Here is a 26,060-nt window from a genome sequence, read left to right on the forward strand (position 1 = left end):
TTTATATACACACATTCTTTTTCTCCCTCTGTCCCCCTCACTATACCCCTTGCCCATCCTCTGGTTTCTCCCTCCCCCCCCCCTTTTCTTTCTCCCTTGGCCTCCTGTCCCATGATCCTCTTATATCCCTTTTGCCAATCAACTGTCCAGCTCTTGGCTCCATCCCTCCCCCTCCTGTCTTCTCCTATCATTTCGGATCTCCCCCTCCCCCTTCCACTTTCAAATCTTGCTAGCTTTTCTTTCAGTTAGTACTGACGAAGGGTCTTGGCCAGAAACGTCGACTGTACCTTTTCCTAGAGATGCTGCCTGGCCTGCTGTGTTCCCCAGCAACTTTGATGTGTGTCCCCTCCTACATTTACACATTTAGTCCAGCAGTCGTGGAGCATACGAATCTTGGACCTCCAGAAAGTGTCCACAGCAGGGGTGATTGATAGGTTCATGGCCTAAGGTAGAAGGAGATATACAGCTCTCATTACATGCACATGTAGTTCGATGGTTTGAGTGATTATGAAGTTAATAACTCATCTTCTATCTTGGGCCACAAACTTATCAATTACCCCTGATGAGTTATTAACTTCAAACTTTCTGCATAATCACTCAAAGTGTTGAACTGCGTGTGCATGTAATGAGAGCTGTATAACTCATCTCCTTCTACCTTAGGCCATGAACTTATCAATCACCCCTCATAGAGTGACTGTGCAGTGTGTCTTTAACACATAGAAGGCATCACAGTTGAATCTGGTTGAGTTTCTGAATGCAGTTTCCCAGAAATATCATTTGTTCAGGGAATTATTTTCTTTTCCATCTCATCCCTCCCAACACAACACTGCCTAGGGCTAGTGAAGTGTGCTATTCTTACCATCTGATCAGTTATCTCTTTAGAGGCCACAGATAACACCTGGAACTTCACTGAACAACATGTTCGTTATCCGCAAATGTATCATTGATTTAAATTGTGGATTTGATTACGACAGGGATTTTTGTGATGACGTCTGTTGAAAAATAGTCACCTGATCCTCCCAATTTCCTGTTCCTTTTCACCAAGTCCCACTTCAATCACTTGTATCCTTTTAGCTATCTTCTCCTTGTCTGGTTGTCTGCCAAATTCCACCTCATCTCCCATCGATAGTCCTTGATCTTTACCTCTTGTTATTAAGCTTCTCCCTCAAGCCTGTGTTATCCTAGTGTTCACCGAATAACGTCTGTCAGGTGAATTTGATTACTTTGGCCGACTAATTATTTACAGTCCACTGGCCAGTTTTCTCTAAACTTCAACCGTTGTGTAAACTTACCACCCATGTTTACCCACTGACCTTTATCTTCTTAGTTTGTCTCCAATAAACACCATAAACTTGATAATGGGCAGGGTTACTTGTATTCCTTACTGCTTTGACCCTTTCAGTGCCACCTCGGGAACGATTGCCACCAAAATTGCTTCCAGTTCAGCCATTCACTTGAGTTATCACCTTGCTCAGTCAACACTCTCACTACAACCACAGATTGATCTACTTCCTACAGAATATTCAGTCTTCCTTTTCGGCTTGACTTAAGCAAAGGTTTACAGAGTTACAGTACTTGGTCATCTCCCCTTGTGTGTGTGAAGAGGTTTATCCTGGAAAGCAGATTATTTTTATTCACCACATCTGCCTGTGTGTTCATGTACAGCTCTGACTATTTTGTCCCTCTGATGGTGATCCTGTGTTCAGCCTCCTCTGCAACAATCCTCTCCTCTTCCACCCAGCCCTCCATTCCCAGTCATTGTATTTTCCTGCTTCCTCCCACCCCACCTTTTCGAGATACACCTTGACCACGAAACCAGCCTTGTATTTCTTCAGATTTCAGTGCCGTCAAAATGTCTATTATCATCTCTTCATGCCCAAATACCAGAGGGAATTGTAAATAGCTGCATTTCATCACATGCTTTTAAATTTTGATCCTTGCCACAGCACAGTGTACCAATTAGATCCTTTGCTGTTGAGTATGTAGTGTATTGGAGATCTCCTGTCTTCCCGCTGCCTGTTGCATGGTCCATTTCTGTATTAACTCTGTATTAGCATTTACGTTTATTGCTGTCGATTTCCAGTATCTGCAGAATCTAGTTTCTGTATTAATTGCAGTGCCTACTTCCCAGTGCCCTTCTCTGCCCACTAAGGTTAATGGTTATCACTGTTTAATCACTAGAATCGGTGTTTGACCCTTTTGTCTTCTTCCTTCGGAATCGGTCTTGTCATCGCTGACCTGACATGGAGTTCCTTGTTTGGTGGCTGTACAGTGTAAAGAAATAACGTTGCTATAAATTACAAAAGAAATGGTACAAAAGAAAGTAATAATGAGATAGTGTTCATGGGCCATTCAGAAATCTGACGGTAGAGAGGAAGAAGCTGTTCCCTAATTCATCGATTGTGAGTCCTCAGGGTTCTGTACCCACCACCCTGATGGTAGTAAAAAGAAAAGCGTATGCCCTGGATGGTGAAGGTCCTTGGTGATGGATGAAGCCACCTTGAGGCAGCATCTCTTCGAAACCTTCTCAATAGTGGAGAAGGTTGTGCCCATGATGACGCTGGGCAGCCTCTTGTGATTCTGTGCACTGGAGCCTCCATACCAGGCTCTGCTGCAACCAGTCAGAATGCTCTCTTTCATACAGCTATAAAAATTTACAAGAGTCTTTGACATAACCAAATCTGCTCATGCTTCTAATTGGTCAGAGTCACTGGTGTGCTGCAGAGGAGATTTACCAGGATGCTGCCTGGTTCAGAGAGTATAGATTATGATCAGAGATTAAGGGAGCTAGGGCTTTACTCTTTGGAGAGAAGGAGGATGAGAGGACACATGATAGAGGTATACAAGATATTAAGAGGAATAGATAGAATGGACAGCCAGCGCCTCTTTCCCCAGGGCACCACTGCTCAATACAAGAGGACATGGCTTTAAGGTAAGGGGTGAGAAGTTCAAGGGGGATATTAGAGGAAGGTTTTCTACTCAGAGAGTGGTTGGTGCGTGGAATACACTGCCTGAGTCAGTGGTGGAGGCAGATACACTAGTGAAATTTAAGAGACTACTAGACAGGTATATGGAGGAATTTAAGGTGGGTGGTTATATGGGAGGCAGGGTTTGAGGGTCGGTACAACAATGTGGGCCAAAGGGCCTGTACTGTGCTGTACTATTCTATATTCTATGTTTTCATGATGTCCAGGTGTCAGGGGCCATGAAATTGGTGAAGTTACCATTACTAGAGAGAAGCTTCTTGGGGAGCTGTAAGGTATGAAGGTAGTTAAGTGACCTGGACCAGATGGTGTACACCCCAGGATTCTGAAAGAGGTGGCTGAAGAGATTGTGGAGGCATTAATAATAATCTTTCAAGAATCATTAGATTCTGGAATGGTTCTGGAAGACTGGAAAATTGCAAATGCCACTCCACTCTTCAAGAAGGGAGGGAGGCAGAAGAAAGGAAATTATATGCCAGTTAGTCTGACCTCAGCGGTTGGGAAGATGTTGAAGTCGATTATTAAGGATGAGATCTCAGTGCTTGGAGGCATATGATTAAAAAAAAAGGCCGTAGTCAGTATGGTTTTGCTCAAGGGAAAATCTTGCCTGACAAATCTCTTGGAATTCTTTGAAGAAATAACAAACAAGAAATAATGATGGACAAAGGAGAATCAGTTGATGATGTATACTTGGATTTTCAGAAGGCCTTTGACAATGTGCCACATACGAGGCTGCTGAACAATTAAGAGCCCATAGTATTACAGGAAAGATTCCAGCATGGATAAAACAGTGGCTGATTGGCAGGAGGCAAAGAGTGGGAATAAAAGGAAGCTTTTCTGGTTGGCGGCCGGTGAATAGTGGCATTCCACAGGGGTCTGTGTTGGCACCAATTCTTTTTACATTGTATGTCAGTGATTTAGATGATGGAATTGATGGCTTTGTTACTAGGTTTGCAGACTATATAAAGATGGGTGGAGGAACAGTTAGTTTTGAGGAAGTAGAGCGGCTACAGAAGGACTTAGATGGATTAGGAGAATGAGCAAAGTAATGGCAGATGGAATGCAGTGTTGGGTCGTGTATGGTCATGCACTTTGGTAGAAGAAGTGAAAGGGTTAATTATTTTCTGAATGGAGAGAAAATATGAAAAAAACTGAGGCGCAAAGGAACTTGTCAGTGCTTGTGCAGGATTCCTAACAGTCAATTTGCAGGTTGAATCTGTGGTGAGGAAGGCGAATGCGATAGCATTCATTTCAAGAGGACTAGAATATAAAAGCAGGGGTATAAGGTTGAGAATTTATGAAGCATTGGTGAGGGCTCACTTGGAGTATTGTGAGCAGCTTTGGGCCCCTTAGAAAGGATGTGGTGAAACTGGAGAGGGCTCAAAGGAGGTTCATGAAAATGAGTGGCTTATCATATGAAGAGCGTTTTATTGGCTGTGGGCCTGTATTCACTAGAATTTGGAAGGATGACTAATTATCTCATTTAAACCTGTCGGATGGTGAAAGGCCTTGATAGTGAATGTAAAGAGGATGTTTCATATCATGGGGAAAGTCTTAAGACCAGAGGACACAGCCTCAGCCTCAGAATAGAGGGGTGTCCTTTTAGAACACAGTTCGTCCTGTCTCCATTTTCTGAGCTGGTTCTTGCAGATGTTTGTGTCCTATCTAGAATGGAGACCCATCTCCCTGTCGCTGGGGCTGATCACTGTTCTTATTGCCTCAGGCTGCTATTGGTTTATTGTCACATGTACCAACAGTGGAAAAAGTTAGTTTTGCAAGCAGGTTGTTTCAAAAATGTAGGTACTTTGAGGGAGTACAAAGGAAAAGCTGTAATGGAATGCAAATTAGTGTTATAGTTGCAAAGAAAGCAGATTGCAGTGAGACAATAAGGTGTTAGTGCCATGACAAGCCTATAATGTAGCCACTTTCCTCCCTATCTTCTGCAGCCTTACAACCCAATTCACTGGCACCTTCTCTTTACCCTCCCACTCCCATTCTGATCCTTGAATGTATCCTTTTGCTCTTCCTCCCTTGCATCATCCACCGTTTCACCTCTGCTGCTCAAAAGTACTTTCTGCTTCTTCATCACCCTCCCAGCTTTTGAATCCGCTCATTGAAGCCCAGCTCCATTTAACTTGGCCAGAGTACACCACCATGGAGAGCTTTCAGAGATCCTCCTACATTGGACAAGTTAATTTAAGCAATTAACAAGGCAGTGAAGAAGGTTGCTTTTGGCCTTGCACTGTGACAGTGCCGGATAGGTGCTGTCACACACATACTCTAGGTTCTTGTATTCTGTACTTTTCTTCAATCTGAATACTTGGGCCTGAAGTACCTTATTGAGATTTTTGTCTCTGTGCCAGGAGACTAAAGACAAAATCCTCTAGCCCAGTAACTGCAGTTTTGCATTGATTGTGGCCATGCCAGCTGTGCAGTGCACCAAGGCGCAAAAGAAACTCTTGCCCATACTGTCGATCGGCGCCAGATATTGGAACAGGAACACGATGCTAAGTAAGTGATGCAGTGTCTAAAGCAGGAAATTCCTTCCCTGATACAAAGTGAAGTATTCCCATCAAACATCTACACAAAAACATTTTGGGCTCTTTCGGATACCCAAGCTGTGCTGAACCCCAGTGTGATCGGATTTCTTTTTTTTTGTTGCAATGCAGATCATGGCTTTTGTTGGGGTGGTTGAAATCAGCAGATGCAATCTTCTGTGAATAGAGTCTCGCATCTTTTCTGTAGTTTAGTCATGTGCTCAACACTTGTGTTGTATAGTACTCTTTGAACCAAAGCAAAGAAGTTCACCTGGACCGACAATGCAGAGCCACTCTAGTTTCTTGGCCAGCTCAGCAATGAAACATAGAACACATACAGCACAATACAGGCCCTTCGGCCCACAAAGCTGTGCCGAACATATCCCTACCTTAGAACTACCCAGGCTTTACCCATAGCCCTCTATTTTTCTAAGCTCCATGTAGCCATCCAGGAGTCTCGTAAAAGACCCTATCGTTTCTGCGTCCACCACCACTGCCGGCAGCACATTCCACACACTCACCACTCTCTGCGTGGGGAAAAAAACAACAACGACATCAACAAACAAACTTGCCTCTGACATCTCCTCTGTACCTACTTCCAAGCACCTTAAAGCTATGCCCTCTTGTGCTAGCCATTTCAGCCCTGGGGAAAAGCCTCTGACTATCCACACAATCAATGCCTCTCATTATTTTGTACACCTGTACCAGGTCACCTCTCATCCTCCATCACTCCAAGGAGAAAAGGCCGAGTTCACTCAACCTATTCTCATAAGGCATACTCCCAATCCAGGCAACACGCTTGTAAATTTCCTCTGCACCCTTTCTACGGTTTCCACGTCCTTCCTGTAGTGAGGTGACCAGAATTGAACACAGTACTTCAAGTGGGGTCTGACCAGGGTCCTATACAGCTACAACATTATCTCTCGGCTCTTAAACTCAATCCCATGATTGATGAAGGCCAATACACCGTATGCCTTCTTAACCACAGAGTCAACCTGCGTAGCAGCTTTGAGTGTCCTATGGACTCGGACCCCAAGGTCCCTCTGATCCTCCACACTGCCAAGAGTCTTACCATTAATGCTATATTCTGCCGTCATATTTGACCTACCAGAACGAACCACCTCATATTTATCGGGGTTCAACTCCATCCTTCTCAGCCCAGTTTTGCATCCCGTTGTAATTTCTGACAGCCCTCCACACTATCCACAACACCCCCAACCTTTGTGTCATCAGCAAACTTACTAACCCATCCCTCCACTTCCTCATCCAGGTTATTTATAAAGATCACAGAGTAGCGGTCCCAGAACAGATCCCCAAGGCATACCACTGGTCACTGGCCTCCATGCAGAATAGGACCCGTCTACAACCACTCTTTACCTTCTGTGGACAAGCCAGTTCTGGATCCACAAAGCAATGTCCCCTTGGATCCCATGCCTCCTTACTTTCCAATAAGCCTTGCATGGGGTACCTTGTCAAATGCCTTGCTGAAATCCATATACACTACGTCTACTGCTCTGCCTTTATCAATGTGTTTAGTCACATCCTCAAAAAATTCAAAAATTCAATGGGGTGTTAGTTTGTGATTTGGCTTGAAGACACCTCTTCGTAGGTAATGCAAATTTTAAAAGTGCCTAGGCTTAGTCCTGCAGTGAAAGCAAAACGGTATGAACTGTTTGCACAGCAACCTAGTTTTGGTGTACAAAATTTGAAATGGTACCTGCAAAGTGGCATCAGCCTCACTGGACTATGGTTCTGATACTGGTCAAGTGATGCTGTCAGCTTTCAAATGTGTTCCTCGGAGATGCAGCTACCAGCGAAATAGTAACTTTAAATTAGTACATTGAGCTTTTATATACTGCAGTTGTTTTGTAACCCAGTGTTTAGTATCTTTCTTTATCAATCTTTTTATTAATTTAAAGGAAGTACATATATACAAACAAGAGGTGGATTATCTCAGATATCTATATTGATGACAATACATATAAAAGGTAAAATAAACATTATCAAGACCATGCGTAGTATTAATCTAATGTCTGTCTAGGTACGATATCTGATGCGGACTTTGGTGCCCATGGTTTTCCATATAGATCTATCCTTCGTTTTTTGGATGACTTCTATTTCCTCGATGTGTAGCCACCTGGCTATGCTTTTGATGTACATAAGTCGAGGTCTTCCTCTAGGTTTGCTCCCCTCAATCTTTCCAGAGAGTATGAGTTTTTCCAGTTCATCCTTCCACATGATGTGTCCTAGGAATCTGAGTTGTCTTTCTCTTATTGTCGGTATGAGTGATCGAACTGCTTGGGCTCTTCTGATAAGTTCTTCATTTGGTGTGTGTGTGGTCCATGATATTTTTAACATTCTCCTGTAGAACCATAATTCAGCTGCTTCTAGTCTCTTTTTTATTGCTGGAGAAATAGTCCAGCATTCACTTCCATAAGTCAGGATAGAATAAATGCAACACTGCAGTATTCTATTTTTGCCAGATTTATTCAACCTGTATAATGAAAATATCTTGAGAAGTATCAAAGGCATCAAAGGATTTACAATTGGAGGCCATAATATAAATAACATCAGATATGCTGATGACATCGTACTAATAGCTGACTCAGAAACAAAACTTCAAGAACTACTCACTATAGTGGCAGCAGAAAGTAATCGCAGAGGCCTCTCAATCAACACCAAGAAGACAGAAAGCATGGTCATCTCCAGAAAGACAAACATCCCACAATGTGTGATCAAGATCGGAAATACAAACATTAAACAAGTCAACAAATTCAAATATCTTGGCAGCCTAATAACAAGTAATGGCAGGTGTGACACTGATATCAAATACAGAATAGCAATGGAGAAAGAAGCTTTCCAAAAAATGAAGACCATATTAACAGACAGAAAGATGAGCACGCACACTAAAAATAGAATTAATCTAATAGTATATAATAAAAAATAAAATACTCAATTCTCCTCTTATCATTTCATAAAAAGAGAAAAAAGATAAGGAAACTTTCATAATTTTATATATAGAAAAACCCCACTATTCTTTATAAACAAAAACAAAAAATAAGAAAAATAAATAAAAAATAAAAGGGCAAAAAGGGGACTGGGCAGCCCATATTGAGAGTAAAGCAAGAAAAAAGAAAAACTTTGTGATCAAATCCAAAATCTCGAGAAAGTAACTGGGAGAGCAATAAATCAAACCATATGAAAATATTGAATAAAAGGTCGCCAGGTTTCTTCAAATTTAAAGGATGTATCAAATGTCTGACTTTTAATTTTCTCTAAACTTAGACAGGACATAATGGAGGAAAGCCAATAAAAAACAAATGGATTAGAGTCCTTCCATTTAAGCAAAATGGCTCTCCTAGCCAATAAAGTTGTAAAAGCTTTCATCCATTTTTAGACACTTTTTAAGATACAGGTTTCCCCTGCCATCTGGAGGTAGAGTGTTCCTATGAAACGGTTCATAAGCTGGAATGTCATAAAGTGAAGAAGCAGTTACCATTTATTTATATGGGAAAAATTTGTGAGTGTTCGCAGACCCAAAAAATAACGTACCAAATCATGCCAAATAACACAAAACCTAAAATAACAGTAACATATAGTAAAAGCAGGAATGATATGATAAATACACAGCCTATATAAAGTAGAAATACTTCTCTACAATCATTGCTGCACTGTTCTCCGTAGCAAAAATCTCACGCATGTGCTCTCAGCAGAAACACTCTCTCCAGTAACCTTTAAGGTGTGATGCTGCCAAATCATACCAAATAACACATAAAAATACACAGCCTATATAAAGTAGAAATAATGTATGTACAGTGTAGTAGCAGTTACCGGAATCGGGAAGACAGCGCCGAGCACACATGATGGTGTGTTAGGCTGAGACATTGGGGCGGTGCAGTGGTCCCCAACCTCCGGGCAGCGAACCGATACCGATCTGCGGAGAATGCAGCGGTAGCTGGGACACACCCAACACATCTTTAAGAAAAACAACCGAAATAAACAAGCTAATTAATTACGTGCTGACTGGCACCTAATTAATTTACTTGTTTATTTTGACTTTTTTCTTAAAGATGTGCTGGGTGCGTTCCGGCTACCGCTGCATTCTCCGCGGCTGTGTCTCGGTCTGTGGCCCATTGGTTGGGGTGGTGGGACACTGGGGTGTCATCTCATCGTCGTCTGTTTCCATCAGGGCAGGCAGGTCATCTGTGTCTGCCTCAATGTCGAAGGTCGAGGTTCATCGTCTGTTGTGGCTGATGTGGAAGGCTTGAAAAACGACAGTATGCTCGACTGCTTAGCCTCGCACATTTTTCTATCATACAGTTCTTTGTAAGCAAATATGCCCTAAACCGATGTACCCTTTCAAAATTAAAGTCGTACTTTTCTGCAATCATTGCAGTGAAAATCTTATGCAGTTGCTTCATGTTCAGTTCCTGGACGACTTCACTTACGGTCCGTTCGCTACTGCATTTGGTTTTGATTGTTATCCTTTCCTCTTCCAATTGAATCAGCTCTTCATCTATCAGTTCTTGGTCATGGGATGCCAAAACCTCTTCAACATCATCTTCGTCAACTTCCACAAGCCAAACTCACTTTGTCCTTACTTCGTTCACCACGATCGAAACGCTTAATTATGTCTAGTTTTACGCTAAGTGTTACACCCTTACAAGCTCTCTTAGGCTTTTCCGATACCTTAGAGCTTACCTTGCTAATGGCTGCTCACATGCACGTGTTTAAGCAATGCCGGCGAGAATGCGGATCCAGAGGAGGAGCTTGGCTGCTCGGGGCGCGCACTGCCTTTTTGGGCGTGCTGCCTTTTTTTCTAACAGTGAAAACACCTTCTGTTAGTGAGAACAGGTAACTAATGTAGGTACGAAGAATTCTGCAGATGCTGGAAATTCAAGCAACACACATCAAAGTTGCTGGTGAACGCAGCAGACCAGGCAGCATCTCTAGGAAGAGGTACAGTCGACGTTTCGGGCCGAGACCTTTCGTCAGGACTAATGTAGGTCTTTCGTAACAGTGAGGTTTCGTAAAGTGAACGTTCGAAAAGCAGGGGACACCTGTATTTACAAATTAGGAATTTTTTACATAGTTTACTTCCAGATTTTCCCTCTGCTTATCCACCCAATATGATAGATACTCTTTTTCAGGTTAAACCATTTCAAAAAGGACTGATGGCTATAATTTATAAATAGTTACTGAATTTGTGAAAGGTATCTAACGATAAAATTAAGCGTGCGTGGGAATTGGAATTTCGAGAGTCACTTTCAGATGATCAATGGGATAAATTTTTCATTTGGTAAATACCTCATCTATTTTTGCCTGTCATTCCTTGATACAGTTAAGGTAGTACATCAGGCACATATGTCAAATTAGTCTGTATTTTTCCCAATATTAATCCTATTTGTGACAGATGTAATATTGAGGTGGCTATTTTAACTGGTATGTTTTGATCTTGTATTAAGATAGATAATTTTTAAAAAGATGTCTTTAAAACTTTATCAAAAGTTTTGAATTTAGACCTACAACCAAATTTATTTACAGCAATTTTTGGGATCGTTCCACTGGAAGCAGGATATGTTCCTGTTTCCGCACAACAGATAATAGCTTTTACAACTTTATTGGCTAGGTGTGTTTAGTATCTCATTGTCTCATTACACACAAGCGGGTTTATACTGAAGGGGGAGGGATTTTATCAGTGCGGATATTATAAAGATGAACTACTTTAATGAGTTGGTGCTCTCTCTTTTTTCAGTTCTTCGTCTGTCTGGTGGTTTTGTTCGCTTGTGAGGTTGCTGCTGGGATCTGGGGATTCGTACATAAAGATGAGGTTTGTATTGTTGTACTTCTCCAGCCTGCTGAATGTTCACAGTAACGAGTTGGTGTGATTTGAAAGGGAAGTGGGATGTTGGGTGAAGTCTTTCAAGACTTTTGCCAGGGCAGGAGGGAGGTTAAGTGGTCTTGCACTGAGGAAAAAAGGAGAGAAGTCAAGATGACTTTGTGGATGGGGAGGACCACTGGGAAGTATTTACCAGGTCATGGTGGGGAAGGATGAGGAATACCAAGCATGTAATGGAGGAACAGGACTACTGGACTTGTACGTGGGGTGGTTGGGGGTGGGGAAGAGATGACAGAAGAACTGCTTCCAATACCAGCCTAGTGTGCTAACTGGCAGCTTAAATGAGATGCCAAACAGCAGCCAGTACTTGCAATGTAACTTGACTCTGGAGGGAAGTGTGGGAATAATCCAGTATGACAAAACATGGTAAGTTTACAGTTTCAGAACAGCTATGGGTTTGTAAGCCCTGGTACAAAAGGTTTATCAGGTACTGGTATGTTAATGTTAAGAATGTGGTGGTCTCCTCAGCAAGGCTGCAATGAGATTAAAAACTGTAAATGCTGTAGATACTTGGACAGTCTCTGGGAGAAACAGATGCCAAGTTCAGTTTGTAATTCAGCTGTACACATGTATACCGCCAAACGAAACAACGTTCCTCCGGACCAAGGTGCACAATGCAGTACATATAACTCACACACAACACAAAGTTATATTATCATGAGTAAATAAATAAAAAGGTGCAATAATGGTACAAAATACAAAATAAACAGTATAACACTACAGGTGTGTGATGAGACCTGGGTAATGGCAGGGAGTTCAGTTGTCTTACGGTCTGGGGAAAGAGGCCATTTCCCACCCTATCATTTCTGCCCTAGTGCTAGAATACCTCCTGCCTGATAGTAAGAAGTCAAAGTGATTGTTGGATGGGAGGGAGTAATCATTGACAATGTTCCTGATAAATATTCCTGGAAGAGAGAGAGACCCCAATGATCCTCTCAACAGTCATCACAATCTTTTGCAGGGATCTTTTGTGGCCAGCTGCCTTGCAATTCCCTTACCAGACAGTGACACAACTTTGTTGGGACACTCAGTGGTGTTCCTGCAAAAAAGTAGTGACAGTGGTTGGGCTTGAGTGGGGGGGGGGGAATGGGGAAGAGCCCCAATCGCCTCAGGAAGTGGAGAGGCTGCTGTGCTTTCTTGATCAAGGAGGTGGTGTTGAGGGGGGGGCAGGTGAGATTGTCCATTATGTGTACTTCCAGAAACTTAGTGCTCCTAACTCTCTCCGCGGAGGAGCCGTTTATGTGCAGTGAGGAGTGGTCCAGCTGCACCTTCCTAAAGTCCACAATCATCTCTTTGGTCTTGTCCCCGTTCACTCAAGTTGTTGTGCGCGCACCACTCTAGCATCTGCTGGCTCTCTTATCTGTACGCTGTCACGTTGAGGTCATCATTGATGAGGCGAACCAAAGCTCAAAGTACATATGTCACCATATACAACCCTGAGATTCATTTTCTTGCACGCATTCTCAAAAAAAATTCCATAATAGAGCCACTGTTGTGTCAGCAGCAAACTGGATTCAGTTTGAGCTGGATCTAGCAGGGCAATCATACAGCAGCAGGCTGTGCACACAGCACTGGGGAGCACTGGTGCTCAGTGTGATGGAACTAGAGGTATTACTGTCAACTGTGGTCTTTCTATAAAGAATCACTCAAAGGGGTGAGACCCAGCGATGATAGTTTGCCCACCAGCTTCTGAGGGAGGAATAATTGCATTAAATTCCAAGGTGAAGTCGATAAACAGCATCATGAGGCACCATTTTTGTCTTTAGTTGTGAAAGGAACAGAGGGAATGGTTGAGTTAAGGTGATGACCAAGATTGTCCGGGTGACGCATGCTGCCTAAAAGAGGTAGAAAGCTTGTTAATCATGACTGATGTTTAATCCCTTCCTTCCCTCCTCATTTGACTCCTCTCAATGCCACCTCTCTCCCCCCCCACCTCCAAAAATTAACCATTTTCTTCTCTTGACAGGTGGCTAATGAGTTTAAGACGTTCTATGAGCAAGCCAACACCGCCTACGTGATGCCAGGGCAAAGTCGAGAAAAGCAGGATCAGGCTAAAGCTGTGTTGGTGACCTTGCATAATGCGGTGAGACAGTTGTATTGTTTGTCTTCAAATGAATTCTTGCCACAGACACACAACACGCTGAGCTTGCGCTTGTTCAATGTGTAGTATTCTAATCTTGCTCTTTTATCTCTTCCCTGTCCCTCCCTACCTTCTCATTTAGCTGGACTGCTGTGGAAGCAACATAGTAAACAAGATGATGACTGCAGAGCTCTGTCCCAAACAGAAGGGAATAGGTCTTATTAATCCGGTACGTCATTAACTGATCCTCTGCTTTCATTGTTGGCTAATAGTTTACTTTTATTGAAACTTCCAGAAAGACCACCTTGTGCTTGGTTTAACAGCGGCACATTTGAGCATCAGACCATACGGACGAGCTCCAGGCATGGTCATGACCTCTGTTCTGTTGAGGCAATGCTAGTTGTGAAGTAATTGGCCACTGAATCTGGGATGGAAAATCAAACCAGCGGTGGAATTCCTGATGACAGGTAGTGCTGGATGTGAACGCAAAAGTTGAGTTTATTGTCACATGCATGAGTACGTACATGTAGTCATGCAAAGAAAAACTTGGAGCAACATTACAGGCATGTGGCATTAGAGACACAACATTCACATCAAAATCAGACATGAATTATACAAGAAAGAACAAAGTTGGAACAAAAATCCACTGCAGTACAAAGTGGTCATACTCATGGGGTTTCAAGAATCAAATGGTTGGAGGGAAGTGTGAGGCCTCCATTGGTCAAGGTTGACATTGGATGTTGCATCCGAACTGTCTAGATATACAAAGCCAGGGCAGTACAATATGGAGAGCAAGATGTTGACTGAAGGGAAGTAGATGTCATTGAATCTGATAGCATGGGACTTTAGGCTTCTGATGGTAGCTGTGAGAAGATGACATGGTCGGGGTGGTGGGAATCTTTGATGGATATTGCTGCTCTTGTATATATTTCAGTGGTGGGGAGGGAGACACTGTGATGGATTGGGCTGAAATTGCTGCTGTCTGCAGCTTCTATTTCTGTGCGTTCAAATTGTTGTAGCAGACCATGACACAACCAGTCAGAATGCTTGCATCTGAAGAAATGTGTTAGTTTTTGGTGGCATCCTGAACCTCTTAACCTTTTCTAAGAAAGTAAAGATGGTGGTGCACCTTGTGATTGTATCTATGTAGTGGGCCTAGGACAGGTCACCCAAAATGTTAACTCCCGGGAATTTAAAGCTGCTGACGCTCTCCGTCACCAGTCCACACTGGTACATGTTGACTCCCCTTACCCTTCCTGAAGTCAACAATCAGTTCTTTAGTTTTACTGACGTTAAGAGATTGCTATTGTGGCAGCACTCGACTAGGTGTCATGACTCAATCCTGTATACTGACTCCACCTGTGAGTCATCCAACAACAGTGGCCTTGGTGAATTCGTATATAGCATTGGAACTGTGTAGTCATGTGTATGGCAAGTAGAACAGGGAGCTAAGCACACAGCCTTGAGATGCACCTTTGTTGGTCAGTGAGGGGCTGATTTCAACCTCTCATTGCTACGGACAGAAGTTCCCACTTGCTTCAGAAAGGCAACAATTATACCAGTGCCTAAGAAGAGTACTGTGGGCTGCCTTAATGACTATTCACCCGGTAGCACTCACATCAACAGTGATGAGATGCTTTGAGAAGTTGGTCATGACTAGACTGAACTCGTGCCTCAGCAAGGACCTGGACCCACTGCAGTTTGCCTAATAGGTCAACGGCAGACACAATCTCAATGGCTCTTCACATGGCCTTAGACCACCTGGACAATGCAAACACCTATGTCAGGATGCTGTTCATCGACTATAGCTCATCATTTAACACCATCATTCCCACAATCCTGATTGAGCAGTTGCAGAATCTGGGCCTCTGTACTTCCCTCTGCAATTGGATCCTCAGCTTCCTAACCTGGAAGACAACAATCTGTGCAGATTGGTGATATTATCTCCTCCTCTCTTACGATCAACACTGGTGCACCTTAGAGGTGTGTGCTTAGTCCACTGCTCTGCTCTCTCTATACCCATGATTGTATGGCCAGGCACAGCTCAAATACCATCTATAAATTTGCTTATGATACAACCATTGTTGGTAGAATCTCAGGTGGAAACGAGAGGGCGTACAGTAGTGAGGTATGCCAACTAGTGGAGTGATGTCGCACAACAACCTGGCACTCAATGTCAGGAAGATGGAAGAACTGATTGTGGACTTCGGGAGGGGTAAGACGAAGGAACACGTGCAAATCCTCATAGAGGGATCAGAAGTGGAGAGAGTGAGTGGTTTCAGGTTCCTGAGTGTCAAGATCTGTGAGGACCTAACTTGGTCCCAACATGTCGATGCAGTTATTTTAAAAAAGAAGGCAAGACAGCGACTATACTTCATTAGGAGTTTGAAGAGATTTGGTATGTCAACAAATACACTCAAAAACTTATGTAATTGTACCATGGAGAGCATTCTGACAGGATGCATCACTGTCTGGTATTGGGGGAGGGGCGCTACTGCACAGGATTGAAAGAAGTTGTAGAGAGCTATAAATTTAGTTGGCTCCATCTTGGGTACTAGCCTATAAAGTACCCGGGACATCTTCAGGGAGCGGTGTCTCAGAAAGACAGTGTTCATTATTAAGGACCTCCAGCACCCAGGACATGCCCTTTTCTCACTGTTACCATCGGGTAGGAGGTACAGAAGCCTGTAGGCACAAACACAGCAATTCAGGAACAGCTTCTTCCCCTCTGCAATATGATTTCTAAATGGACATTGAACCTGTGAATACTGCCTCACTTTTTTTTAATATAATTTCTGTTCTTGCAGGATTTTTAATCTATTCAACATTTGTATACTGTGATTGATTGATTTAGAAACATAGAAAATAGGTGCAGGAGTAGGCCATTCAGCCCTTTGAGCCTGCACCGCCATTTATTATGATCATGGCTGATCATCCAACTCAGAACCGTGCCCCAGCCCTCCCTCCATACCCCCTGATCCCCGTAGCCACAAGGGCCATATCTAACTCCCTCTTAAATAAAGCCAATGAACTGGCCTCAACTGTTTCCTGTGGCAGAGAATTCCACAGATTCACCACTCTCTGTGTGAAGAAGTTTTTCCTAATCTCAGTCCTAAAAGGCTTCGCCTTTATCCTCAAACTGTGACCCCTCATTCTGGACTTCCCCAACATCGGAAACAATCTTCCTGCATCTAGCCTGTCCAATCCCTTTAGGATTTTATACGTTTCAATCAGATCCCCCCTCAATCTTCTAAATTCCAACGAGTACAAGCCCAGTTCATCCAGTCTTTCTTCATATGAAAGACCTGCCATCCCAGGAATCAATCTGGTGAACCTTCTTTGTACTCCCTCTATGGCAAGGATGTCTTTCCTCAGATTAGGGGACCAAAACTGCACACAATACTCCAGGTGTGGTCTCACCAAGGCCTTGTACAACTGCAGTAGTACCTCCCTGCTCCTGTACTTGAATCGTCTCGCTATAAATGCCAGCATACCATTCGCCATTTTCACCGCCTGCTGTACCTGCATGCCCACTTTCAATGACCGGTGTATAATGACACCCAGGTCTCGTTGCACCTCCCCTTTTCCTAATCGGCCACCATTCAGATAATAATCTGTTTTCCTATTTTTGCCACCAAAATGGATAACTTCACATTTATCCACATTAAATTGCATCTGCCATGAATTTGCCCACTCACCCAACCTATCCAAGTCACTCTGCATCCTCTTAGCATCCTCCTCACAGCTAACACTGCCACCCAGCTTCGTGTCATCCGCAAACTTGGAGATGCTGCATTTAATTCCCTCATCCAAGTCATTAATATATATTGTAAACAACTGGGGTCCCAGCACTGAGCCTTGTGGTACCCCACTAGTCACCGCCTGCCATTCTGAAAAGGTCCCGTTTATTCCCACCCTTTGCTTCCTGTCTGCTAACCAATTATCTATCCACATCAATACCTTACCCCCAATACCGTGTGCTTTAAGTTTGCACACTAATCTCCTGTGTGGGACCTTGTCAAAAGCCTTTTGAAAATCCAAATATACCACATCCACTGGTTCTCCCCTATCCACTCTACTAGTTACATCCTCAAAAAATTCTATGAGATTCGTCAGACATGATTTTCCTTTCACAAATCCATGCTGACTTTGTCCGATGATTTCACCGCTTTCCAAATGTGCTGTTATCACATCTTTGATAACTGACTCCAGCAGTTTCCCCACCACCGACGTTAGGCTAACCAGTCTGTAATTCCCCGGTTTCTCTCTCCCTCCTTTTTTAAAAAGTGGGGTTACATTAGCCACCCTCCAATCCTCAAGAACTAGTCCAGAATCTAACGAGTTTTGAAAAATTATCACTAATGCATCCACTATTTCTTGGACTATTTCCTTAAGCACTCTGGGATGCAGACCATCTGGCCCTGGGGATTTATCTGCCTTCAATCCCTTCAATTTACCTAACACCACTTCCCTACTAACATGTATTTCGCTCAGTTCCTCCATCTCACTGGACCCTCTGTCCCCTACTATTTCTGGAAGATTATTTATGTCCTCCTTGGTGAAGACAGAACCAAAGTAATTACTCAATTGGTCTGCCATGTCTTTGCTCCCCATAATCAATTCACCTGTTTCTGTCTGTAGGGGACCTACATTTATTATTTTTTTTTCTTCTATATTATGTATTGCATTGAACTGCTGCTGCTAAGGCATGTGTCGTGAATTTTGTTAACTTAGCAGCAGCAGTTCAGGTCATGCCACAGCATCTTAATTGGGTTAAGGTCTGGACTCTGACTTGGACATTCAAAAACGTAGATTTTCTTCTTTTTAAACGATATGTTGATTTACTCTTGTTTTTTGGATTATTGTCTTGTTGCATCATCCAACTTCTTTTGAGCTGCCAGGACATTCTCCTGTAAAATGTCTTGATACAATTTTGATTTCATTGTTCCCTGAATGATTGCAAGTTGTCCAGTCCCTGAGATAGCAAAGCAACCTCAAACCATGATGCTCCTTCCACCATGATTCAAAGTTGGGATGAGATTTTAGTGTTGGTGTGCCATGCCCTTTTTCTCCAAACAGCAGTGTGAATTTCTGCCAAGAGGTTCAACTTCTGTCTCATCTGTCCACAGAACATTGTCCCAGAAACATTGTGGAATATCCAGGTGGTCTTTTGCAAACTTGAGACGTGCAGCGATGTTTTTTTTTTGGAGAGCAGTGGGTTTCCTCTGTGGTGTCCTTCCATAAGCACCATTCTTGTTCTGTGTTTTCCTTGTGGTGGATCATGAACAGAGGCTTTAACAAGTTCCAGAGATTTCTGCAGGTCTTTTGCTGTTACCCGTGGGTTCTTTTTCACCTCTTTCAGCATTGCATGTAGTGCTCTTGGTGTGATCTTTGCAGGATGCCCATTCCTAGGGAGAATAGCAACGGTACTGAGTTTTCTCCATTTTGTAGATAATTTCTCTTACTGTGGATTGATGAACACTCGGGTCTTTAGAAATGCTCTTGTAGCAATTTCTAGCATCATGGATCTCTACAATTCTTCTTCTGTGATCCTTTCAAAGGTGTTTTGTTTGGGGCATGGTGCAATAAACAGATCTTAAGAAGAGTAGGCCCTGTCAGTAACCTGACTTTGTCTTTTTTTTATATAGGGCAGGGTACCTCTATGACCCACACCTCCAATCTCATCTCATTGATAGGAACACCTGACTCCAAATAGCTTTTATAGAAGGCATTACCCAAGGTTCACTTGCTTTTTTGAACCTACACTGTGATTATTTAAGTAGTGTACTCAGTATCGACAAAAAGTACAATTGTGTTACTAGTTTAGGCAGATTGTGTTTGTCTGTTATTGACTTTAATGAAGATCAGACCGCATTTCATGAGTAATTAATGCTGAAAACCAGGTAATTGCAAAGGTTTCACTATTTTTTTTCTTGCAACTATACTGTTCTGTGTTTTGATGCTGCTGCCATTTCCTCTACCTGATTCATGTGATGATTGTAAAACTCGAGTTAGAGTACTGTTGGGAGTGAGCCATGTCTCTGTAAAACAGTGCACAGCAATTTCTCGTATCACTCCAATAAAGCAGTCTTGTTCTTAAGTCTTCTATCTAGTCCTCCAGCGACTATGCATTGGCCAGAAGGATGCATGATATTTTAAGGCCCTACACTTCAGTCTGACCTTAAGCCCTCCCCAGTGGTCACATTATCTGGCACAATGGAGATCTCCCCAATGTTTCCAAGTGTTGGGCTTGATTTTTGGGTTTTCTGTTCTGCTAATTCTGTCAGGTCTGCCTAGTGTTCGTAGGATCACAATTGCTTTCAGAATGAGGTTTAATATCACTGGCATATGTTGTGAAATTTGTAGTTTTGCAGCAGCAGTACAATGCAATACATAATTATAAATTACAATAAACTATAAAAAGTAGTGTACAAAGAGCATAAAAAGTGGGGTAGTGTACTGTGCATGGGCTCATTGTCCAATTAAAAATCTGATGGAGGGGAAGAAGCTGTACCTGAAACATCTAGTGTCAATCTTCAGGTTCCTGTGCCACCACTGTTCAGGTGGCTTTCAGTTTTACTGGGTCAGACCTTGAGTGTATCCCTGTTAACTACCATTTGGTGCCATCTTGTGTGAGGTTAACCTTGGGATTTGGTCTAATGCACCAATTCATGTGCTGATGCTTCCTGTTCAATGTTTCCAAGCCAGAGTTAATTAGAGCTGCCAGTTTCTGAAATTGATCAAGGGAGTGTATAATAAATTCTTTAATGTTGCAGGGTTAATTCAACATGACCTGTTCAAAGTAAAATGAATAAAGTGCTGGTTATTCTGATTAAATATTGCCAGGCAATAATATTTAGTCACAAATAGACCAGAAGTGTTTGTTACGATTTGCTTCTATGTTTTTTTTTTCAAATTATTGCATTTCTTGATATAAATTGAAATCTAGAAGAAAATTGCTCTTGTAAGCTGGTAGCTTGAGTTAATATCCCTGGAGCAGTACATTAAGCTTCTGGTTTAAAATGGTGCTGGTGAAGCACAGTGATGACTTGCTGCCCACAACAATAATTATTAATTACTTCGTTAGTCACACTTTTTTCCCAAAAACGATCACTGCAGTCAATAGACTGTAACTTCCCTTTTGGTAGCAGAGCTTTTAAGTTGCCTGCACTAGCTGGCATTTTTGCGATGTGAGCTAAAGTCTCGAAGGCTTAGGATGATTGTGGGGGCGGGGGGGTGCCCGGGCACAGGAGTGGACAAGAAGCCGATGTTTGGCCGCTGTAGTGGACTTGGAGGCAATTTGAAAAGACTGAACCAAGTCGAGGCAGCAGGGCCTGGGCTCGAATGAGGAACAAGCTGAGGTTTGACAGATTCAAGTTGCACTGAATTGAGGTGGCGGGTCCTGGGTCTGAGAGCGAGCGGCCTGCTGATTTAAGAGCCAGGCTGGATTGAGAAGGTCAGCGTGTATGGGCTGGAGGCAAAGGACGGGGTGGTGTTCAACGCACTACTCTGCGTTATTTACTCATCTCTGCGCTGAACTGAGGCGGTAGCCTGCAACTAATGGGCTCCTAGATCGGCTGCAGTGATGACTGGCTTCGTGGCTCAGGACTCACTGTTGTGAATTTTCAGTTCTTAATGCTATTTGCTTACTTTTATTGTTTGCATGATTTGTTTTCTGCATAGTGGGTGTTTGGCAGTCTTTTATAATGGATTCTATTGGGTTTCTTTGTTTTGTGGCTGCCAGTAAGGAGATGAATTTCAAGGTTGTATACAGTGTACACATTTGATAATAAATGAACTTTGATTAAGCGGAGAGATCAAAATCAGAACCTGTGGAATAGCTCTGCCCACTGGTAGCTGGTTATGCTGCAACACCCAATCAAAGATGGAAACAAACATTGGAAGGTCTCAGATCTAGTCATTTGTTCACAGAACTTTAATTTCTCCCTTACTCCTTTTCCCTATCACCACCTCCACCCTAAAGTACCACACCTCCCTAAAGCACCCACGGTTTAAACTGTAATTCTCGGCAGCTGTATTCCACAAAAGAACCCATCTGCCCACTTCTATTGTATAAGTTAACAATGTATAGAATGGAAGCTGTTAAGCTCTGTCTATAGTGTTATTTGAGCACATGGTCGAGCTGTCACTACAGTATATTGACCACATGCTACATTGTTAGTTAAGCACTTGTGCCTTTAAGGTTGCCATTTCTGTGCCCAGGTTACAAGAGGTCTTAAATTTTAACCACCGTTTCTCTCCCCTTGTGGAAGTATTAAAAAAAAATGCCATTGCAATGACTTCAGTGTTCCAAACATTCATTGTTATACTTGCACATTTTTCTGGAAACTGGTAGGGGACAGCAAGGCTAAGCTGCCTTGCTTAGTGAGATCTTGTGTCTTAAATCAAATTTTCAAGTTAAATTGCTCAGCAGCAAGTACAAATTAGTGAGAACTGATTTGATTTTGGGATATGTTTTTCGTTCCTGTCTGATTAGTTCTTAACCAGGCTAGTTCTTGACCTCCCTTTGTTGCCCTTGTACAAGTGACAGAGAACCAGGGGCTTCCAGTCTTCCGTTCTTCAAGCAATCTGTGTCTCTGGAAATACCAGATTTGGTTTGCAATGGATATATGGTTGGAGCTCTTCGATCACATTCAGAGACTTAACAGTTACTAAAATCAATGATCAAAACGGTGATTTAGGAAATTGGGTCTCTTTCCTCAATGCACACCATATGTAATTTCTGTTGTGTGAATACCCAGCGTTGCTATAACTACACCTTCAGATTAGAAACTGCATCTCGTTCTGGAGCTTTGTTTAGCGAGTAGCAGTAGGTCCATTAAGCATACTAGGACTTAAATTGCTCAAGTGCCTGGTGAGTTAATTTGACAAAGCCATTGGGTGGGGTGTGAGAGAGAAAATCCAAGTTTATTCCTTTCCCAGAGTTGAAGAACTGCATAAAGATTTGGGAGTTATAAGATGAACTGTTGGTAGTAATGTATATCATTTGAATAAGGCCAGGATAAAATATGTAGCCATTGGGGTCAAACAGTAGTGAAATTGCATCTAAACTTGGTTTATAAAGCATCTTAAGTATTCATTTTGTGGTGAGTGATGATAAGGCCCTTTACTAATGTTTCTTTTCAAAATGAAGGTTGACTGTGGTACACGGATCAATGAGCTGTTTACGGAGAAGCTGTACATTATTGGGATCGCTGCTGTCATCGTTGCAGTTATCATGGTATGACTGAATTGTGATTGCAGATAATACGCTGAATACCGCACTGGTTATGGGGAGGCTGAGAAAACACGGGCAAAATTATCATTTATAGTCTTTCCCTTGATTCTAGCATGTCTCCTGTAAAGTTTGTACACTTAATTTCATTGGTAATTATTATGGCTTCAGAATACAAGTTCTTAGCAATTATTCTTAATGGAAGATGTAGCCTGTGCTGGTGAATAGACTATTCATACTGTCTTTGCACTTAAAATGTGGCTGAGATATCAAGTGGGTGGTTCAAACATAATCAGAATTCTTGCCCATACCAATGTTTGGATACATCAGGCCAGTGGCTGGATTTGTGCTAATGCCCTCATGTGAGAGAACTGAAACCTTACTGTCATTTTCAGCAGTTAACCGCTGGAGATGAAATTGTAGCTGTGGATTGGCCATTCAGAGTGAATATAAGTATCTATAGTTGAAAGTGGAGAAAGCTGGAGAAGGGCTTTCATCACTTGTTTGTACAACAGCTCAAGGTGGTTGGACCTTAATAGCCTCAAATCTTGGTGTATAAATGGCTGTGAAGTGCCTCTCAGCCCCAGCCAGGTTCATTGCCTGCTTGAATTAAATGCAAAACCAAGATCTCTGCCTCCACACCCAGAATATTTGTCATGGAAGTCATTTCAATCCTGATCCAATTCCCATACTTGCACTTGAACTTGGAATATAGAACATTACAGCACAGAACAAGCTCTTCAGCCCACTGTTGTGCCAGCCTTTTAAACTACTCTAAGGTCAATCAATCTATCCCTTCCTTCCTACGTGTCCTACATTTTTTCACCATCCTTGTGCCTATCTAATAGTGTCTTAATTGTCCCTAATGCATCTGCCTTGACCAACAACCCTGCCAGGGAGTTCCATTCATTTACCAGAACTTGCATCTGACATTTCCCCTGTACTATCCTCCAATCACCTTAAAACTACACCCCCTCGTATTAACCATTTCCACCCTGGGGGAGAAACCGTTGGCTGTCCACTCCACCTATGCCTGTTGTCATCTTGCACACCTCTATCAAGTCACCTCACAACATCCTCCACTCCAAGGAGAAAAGTCCTAGTGTGCTTAAACCTATCCTTGTAGGACATGCTCTCTAACCCAGACAGCAGCCTGGTAAAACTCCTGCACTCTCCCTGAAGCTTCACGGGGTGGTTATCAGGAAGCTAGGAGTGTTAAGTACTCCCAGCAAGAATGGAGGAGCTTCTTTAATACCAGATCAAGTGGTGTTGCCGTCTGTCACTATTTTATTGTTGAGCTCCTGATACGTGACCTTAATTTGAAACTAATCTTGCATCATTTTACTACTTGTTTTAAACAATTGGGTTTTTCTTGCTTTCAGATCCTGGAGATGATTTTCAGCATGGTACTGTGCTGTGGGATCCGAAACAACTCCGTGTACTAGAAAGCCTCCTCTGGCTGCCACCTCGCAGGACTGCCAGTGAGCGCAGCAAACAGAAAAGCTTTGTAGTGGAGTATCATTAAAATGCCCAAACTAATCCTATTCTATGATTGTTGCCACTTGTTATGCTCAGTTTTAAAAAAAAATATATATATATATATTATAAAATATATATATATTATAAAATGGTGGTTTCATATTATAAAAAAACTATATGTAATATATAAAATGTTTTAATATTATGAAACCATCTCTCCTGGTATTGACAGTTCTCCCCTGGTGCTAATTGAAGCTTATGCTGGAGAATTTTGTGTGCATGGAACAACTGGTATGTACCCATCTGATCTCCAGCCGTCACATCACATCCTCCATCAGTCAGTGCTTCAGAGCTGCAGCAAAGTCACAAGTTTGAATTAGGATGTTAAGATGAAAAAAAACTGGGCCCTCAGTGTGCTGCTGGAGGGGGCTTAGTGCTCGTATTGATCTGAAGCCTTGGGGGCGTGCGTGTATGTGTGTGTATGTATGTATGTATGTATGTGTTTTTAAAAATAATCTAAATTGAGTTTCAGGTAAGTGCACCAGCTGTGAACTGTCTTGTGCCCAAAGTTTGCATTCAGCTTGTGCAAACTTTCTGAGGGATTATACTGATTCAAAGTTTCTTTTCCCATTTGTACTGCGGGTACCTTAAAGTATACATGTATAATATAGGCAGTGCAGTGAGTAACTTATAATGATGGGGGCTGGTCACAGTACTTGGCCGGTTATTTGCTTGTTTCTTGTTTCTGGTTAAATATAGTCCACATGAACGACAAGGAATCTGGGCTGTGTCCCTCAACCCCACCCCCACCCAAAGCTCAACTCCTCTGCTTCTGCTTCTGCTGAATTTTAAAGTCTTGTGTATTGATGTAAACTAAAAGATTCTTCTACCTGTATTTTCAGGTGATTATTTTTGTTTTTTTATATTGGAATCTCACATACCTTGGTGTCTTTATGCTTGAAGCCCAACCAGTGTTTTTTGACATCTTCAGCCTAAAGACCTGCATTATTAACCAGTATTTTGAGAAATTGCTTGTGTATAATCTCCAATGCTTGGCTTCAGATTGTTGCTGCTTTATTTTTTTTAATCTTGCATTTTACCATTTAAAATGATGTCAACCATGTCATTCTAACAGTCTTAAAGGAACCATAACAAGCAAATCTGAACGCAGTAATTCCGAGTCCGTTTCCTCATTCTGACTGCTTAAGCATGGAATTGATGGTGCTACATGGGCACTGAGCTGTGACTTCTGTCAGAGTTTGTGTTGGGACAGAATCTGGAACCATTCTCTCTGAAGCTTCTCCATTATGTGCCTAGAACATCAAACATTTCTTCCTGCCAGGGCTTCCTGCAAGTTGACAAAACAGTGCCTTTGTCTCTGTATCAAAGCCAATGACAATTAAGTAAAGTAAATTGCGGTCCCTCCATTAACCGAATGGGTAGGAGGTTGAAGAAGCATGGGAGCTGAGATCATCAGTGAGTCCATTTGCTACCCTAGGGAAACCTCAACCACAATGCATTTAGCAGCTGCATCTTGCTTTCAGAAGGAAGCTGATTGATTATTGATCAGTCAACCAACATCATCTGTAATGATTTTCTCTGGACCTCTCCTTACAAATTGAGGGGTCTGGATTTGAGGAACAGCCACTGCCTTCTCCTGTATCTTCCATTCATGTAAAATGTGTGCAATTTACTTGTGAAGAATTAGGTACACTTTGTTCATTGTTAATGCTTTGTACCTGAGGTCTGGTTCGGAGTGTACTTGTCAGAGATGAGGTTGCCCACAGAATGCAATGAGTGCTAACTGGTGTTAGTTTACAAAGGGATGGTTTAGGAGATGATTGAT

General features: G+C 42.4%; 1 protein-coding gene across 1 annotated transcript in view; it reads left to right on the forward strand.

Moving 5' to 3' along the window:
• Positions 1–25,029, forward strand: part of cd81a (CD81 molecule a) — an 84,357-nt gene extending 59,328 nt beyond the window's left edge. Inside the window, exons 4-8 of the mRNA XM_063062113.1 lie at positions 11,277–11,351; positions 13,387–13,503; positions 13,643–13,729; positions 22,655–22,741; positions 24,118–25,029. Of these exons, the coding sequence (XP_062918183.1) occupies positions 11,277–11,351; positions 13,387–13,503; positions 13,643–13,729; positions 22,655–22,741; positions 24,118–24,180 (429 nt within the window). The 3' untranslated portion in view covers positions 24,181–25,029. The remainder of the gene's footprint in view (positions 1–11,276; positions 11,352–13,386; positions 13,504–13,642; positions 13,730–22,654; positions 22,742–24,117) is intronic.
• Positions 25,030–26,060: the final 1,031 nt, after the last annotated feature.

This window comes from Mobula hypostoma, chromosome 11, assembly GCF_963921235.1.
Source record: "Mobula hypostoma chromosome 11, sMobHyp1.1, whole genome shotgun sequence".
Taxonomy (NCBI): Eukaryota; Metazoa; Chordata; class Chondrichthyes; order Myliobatiformes; family Myliobatidae; genus Mobula; species Mobula hypostoma.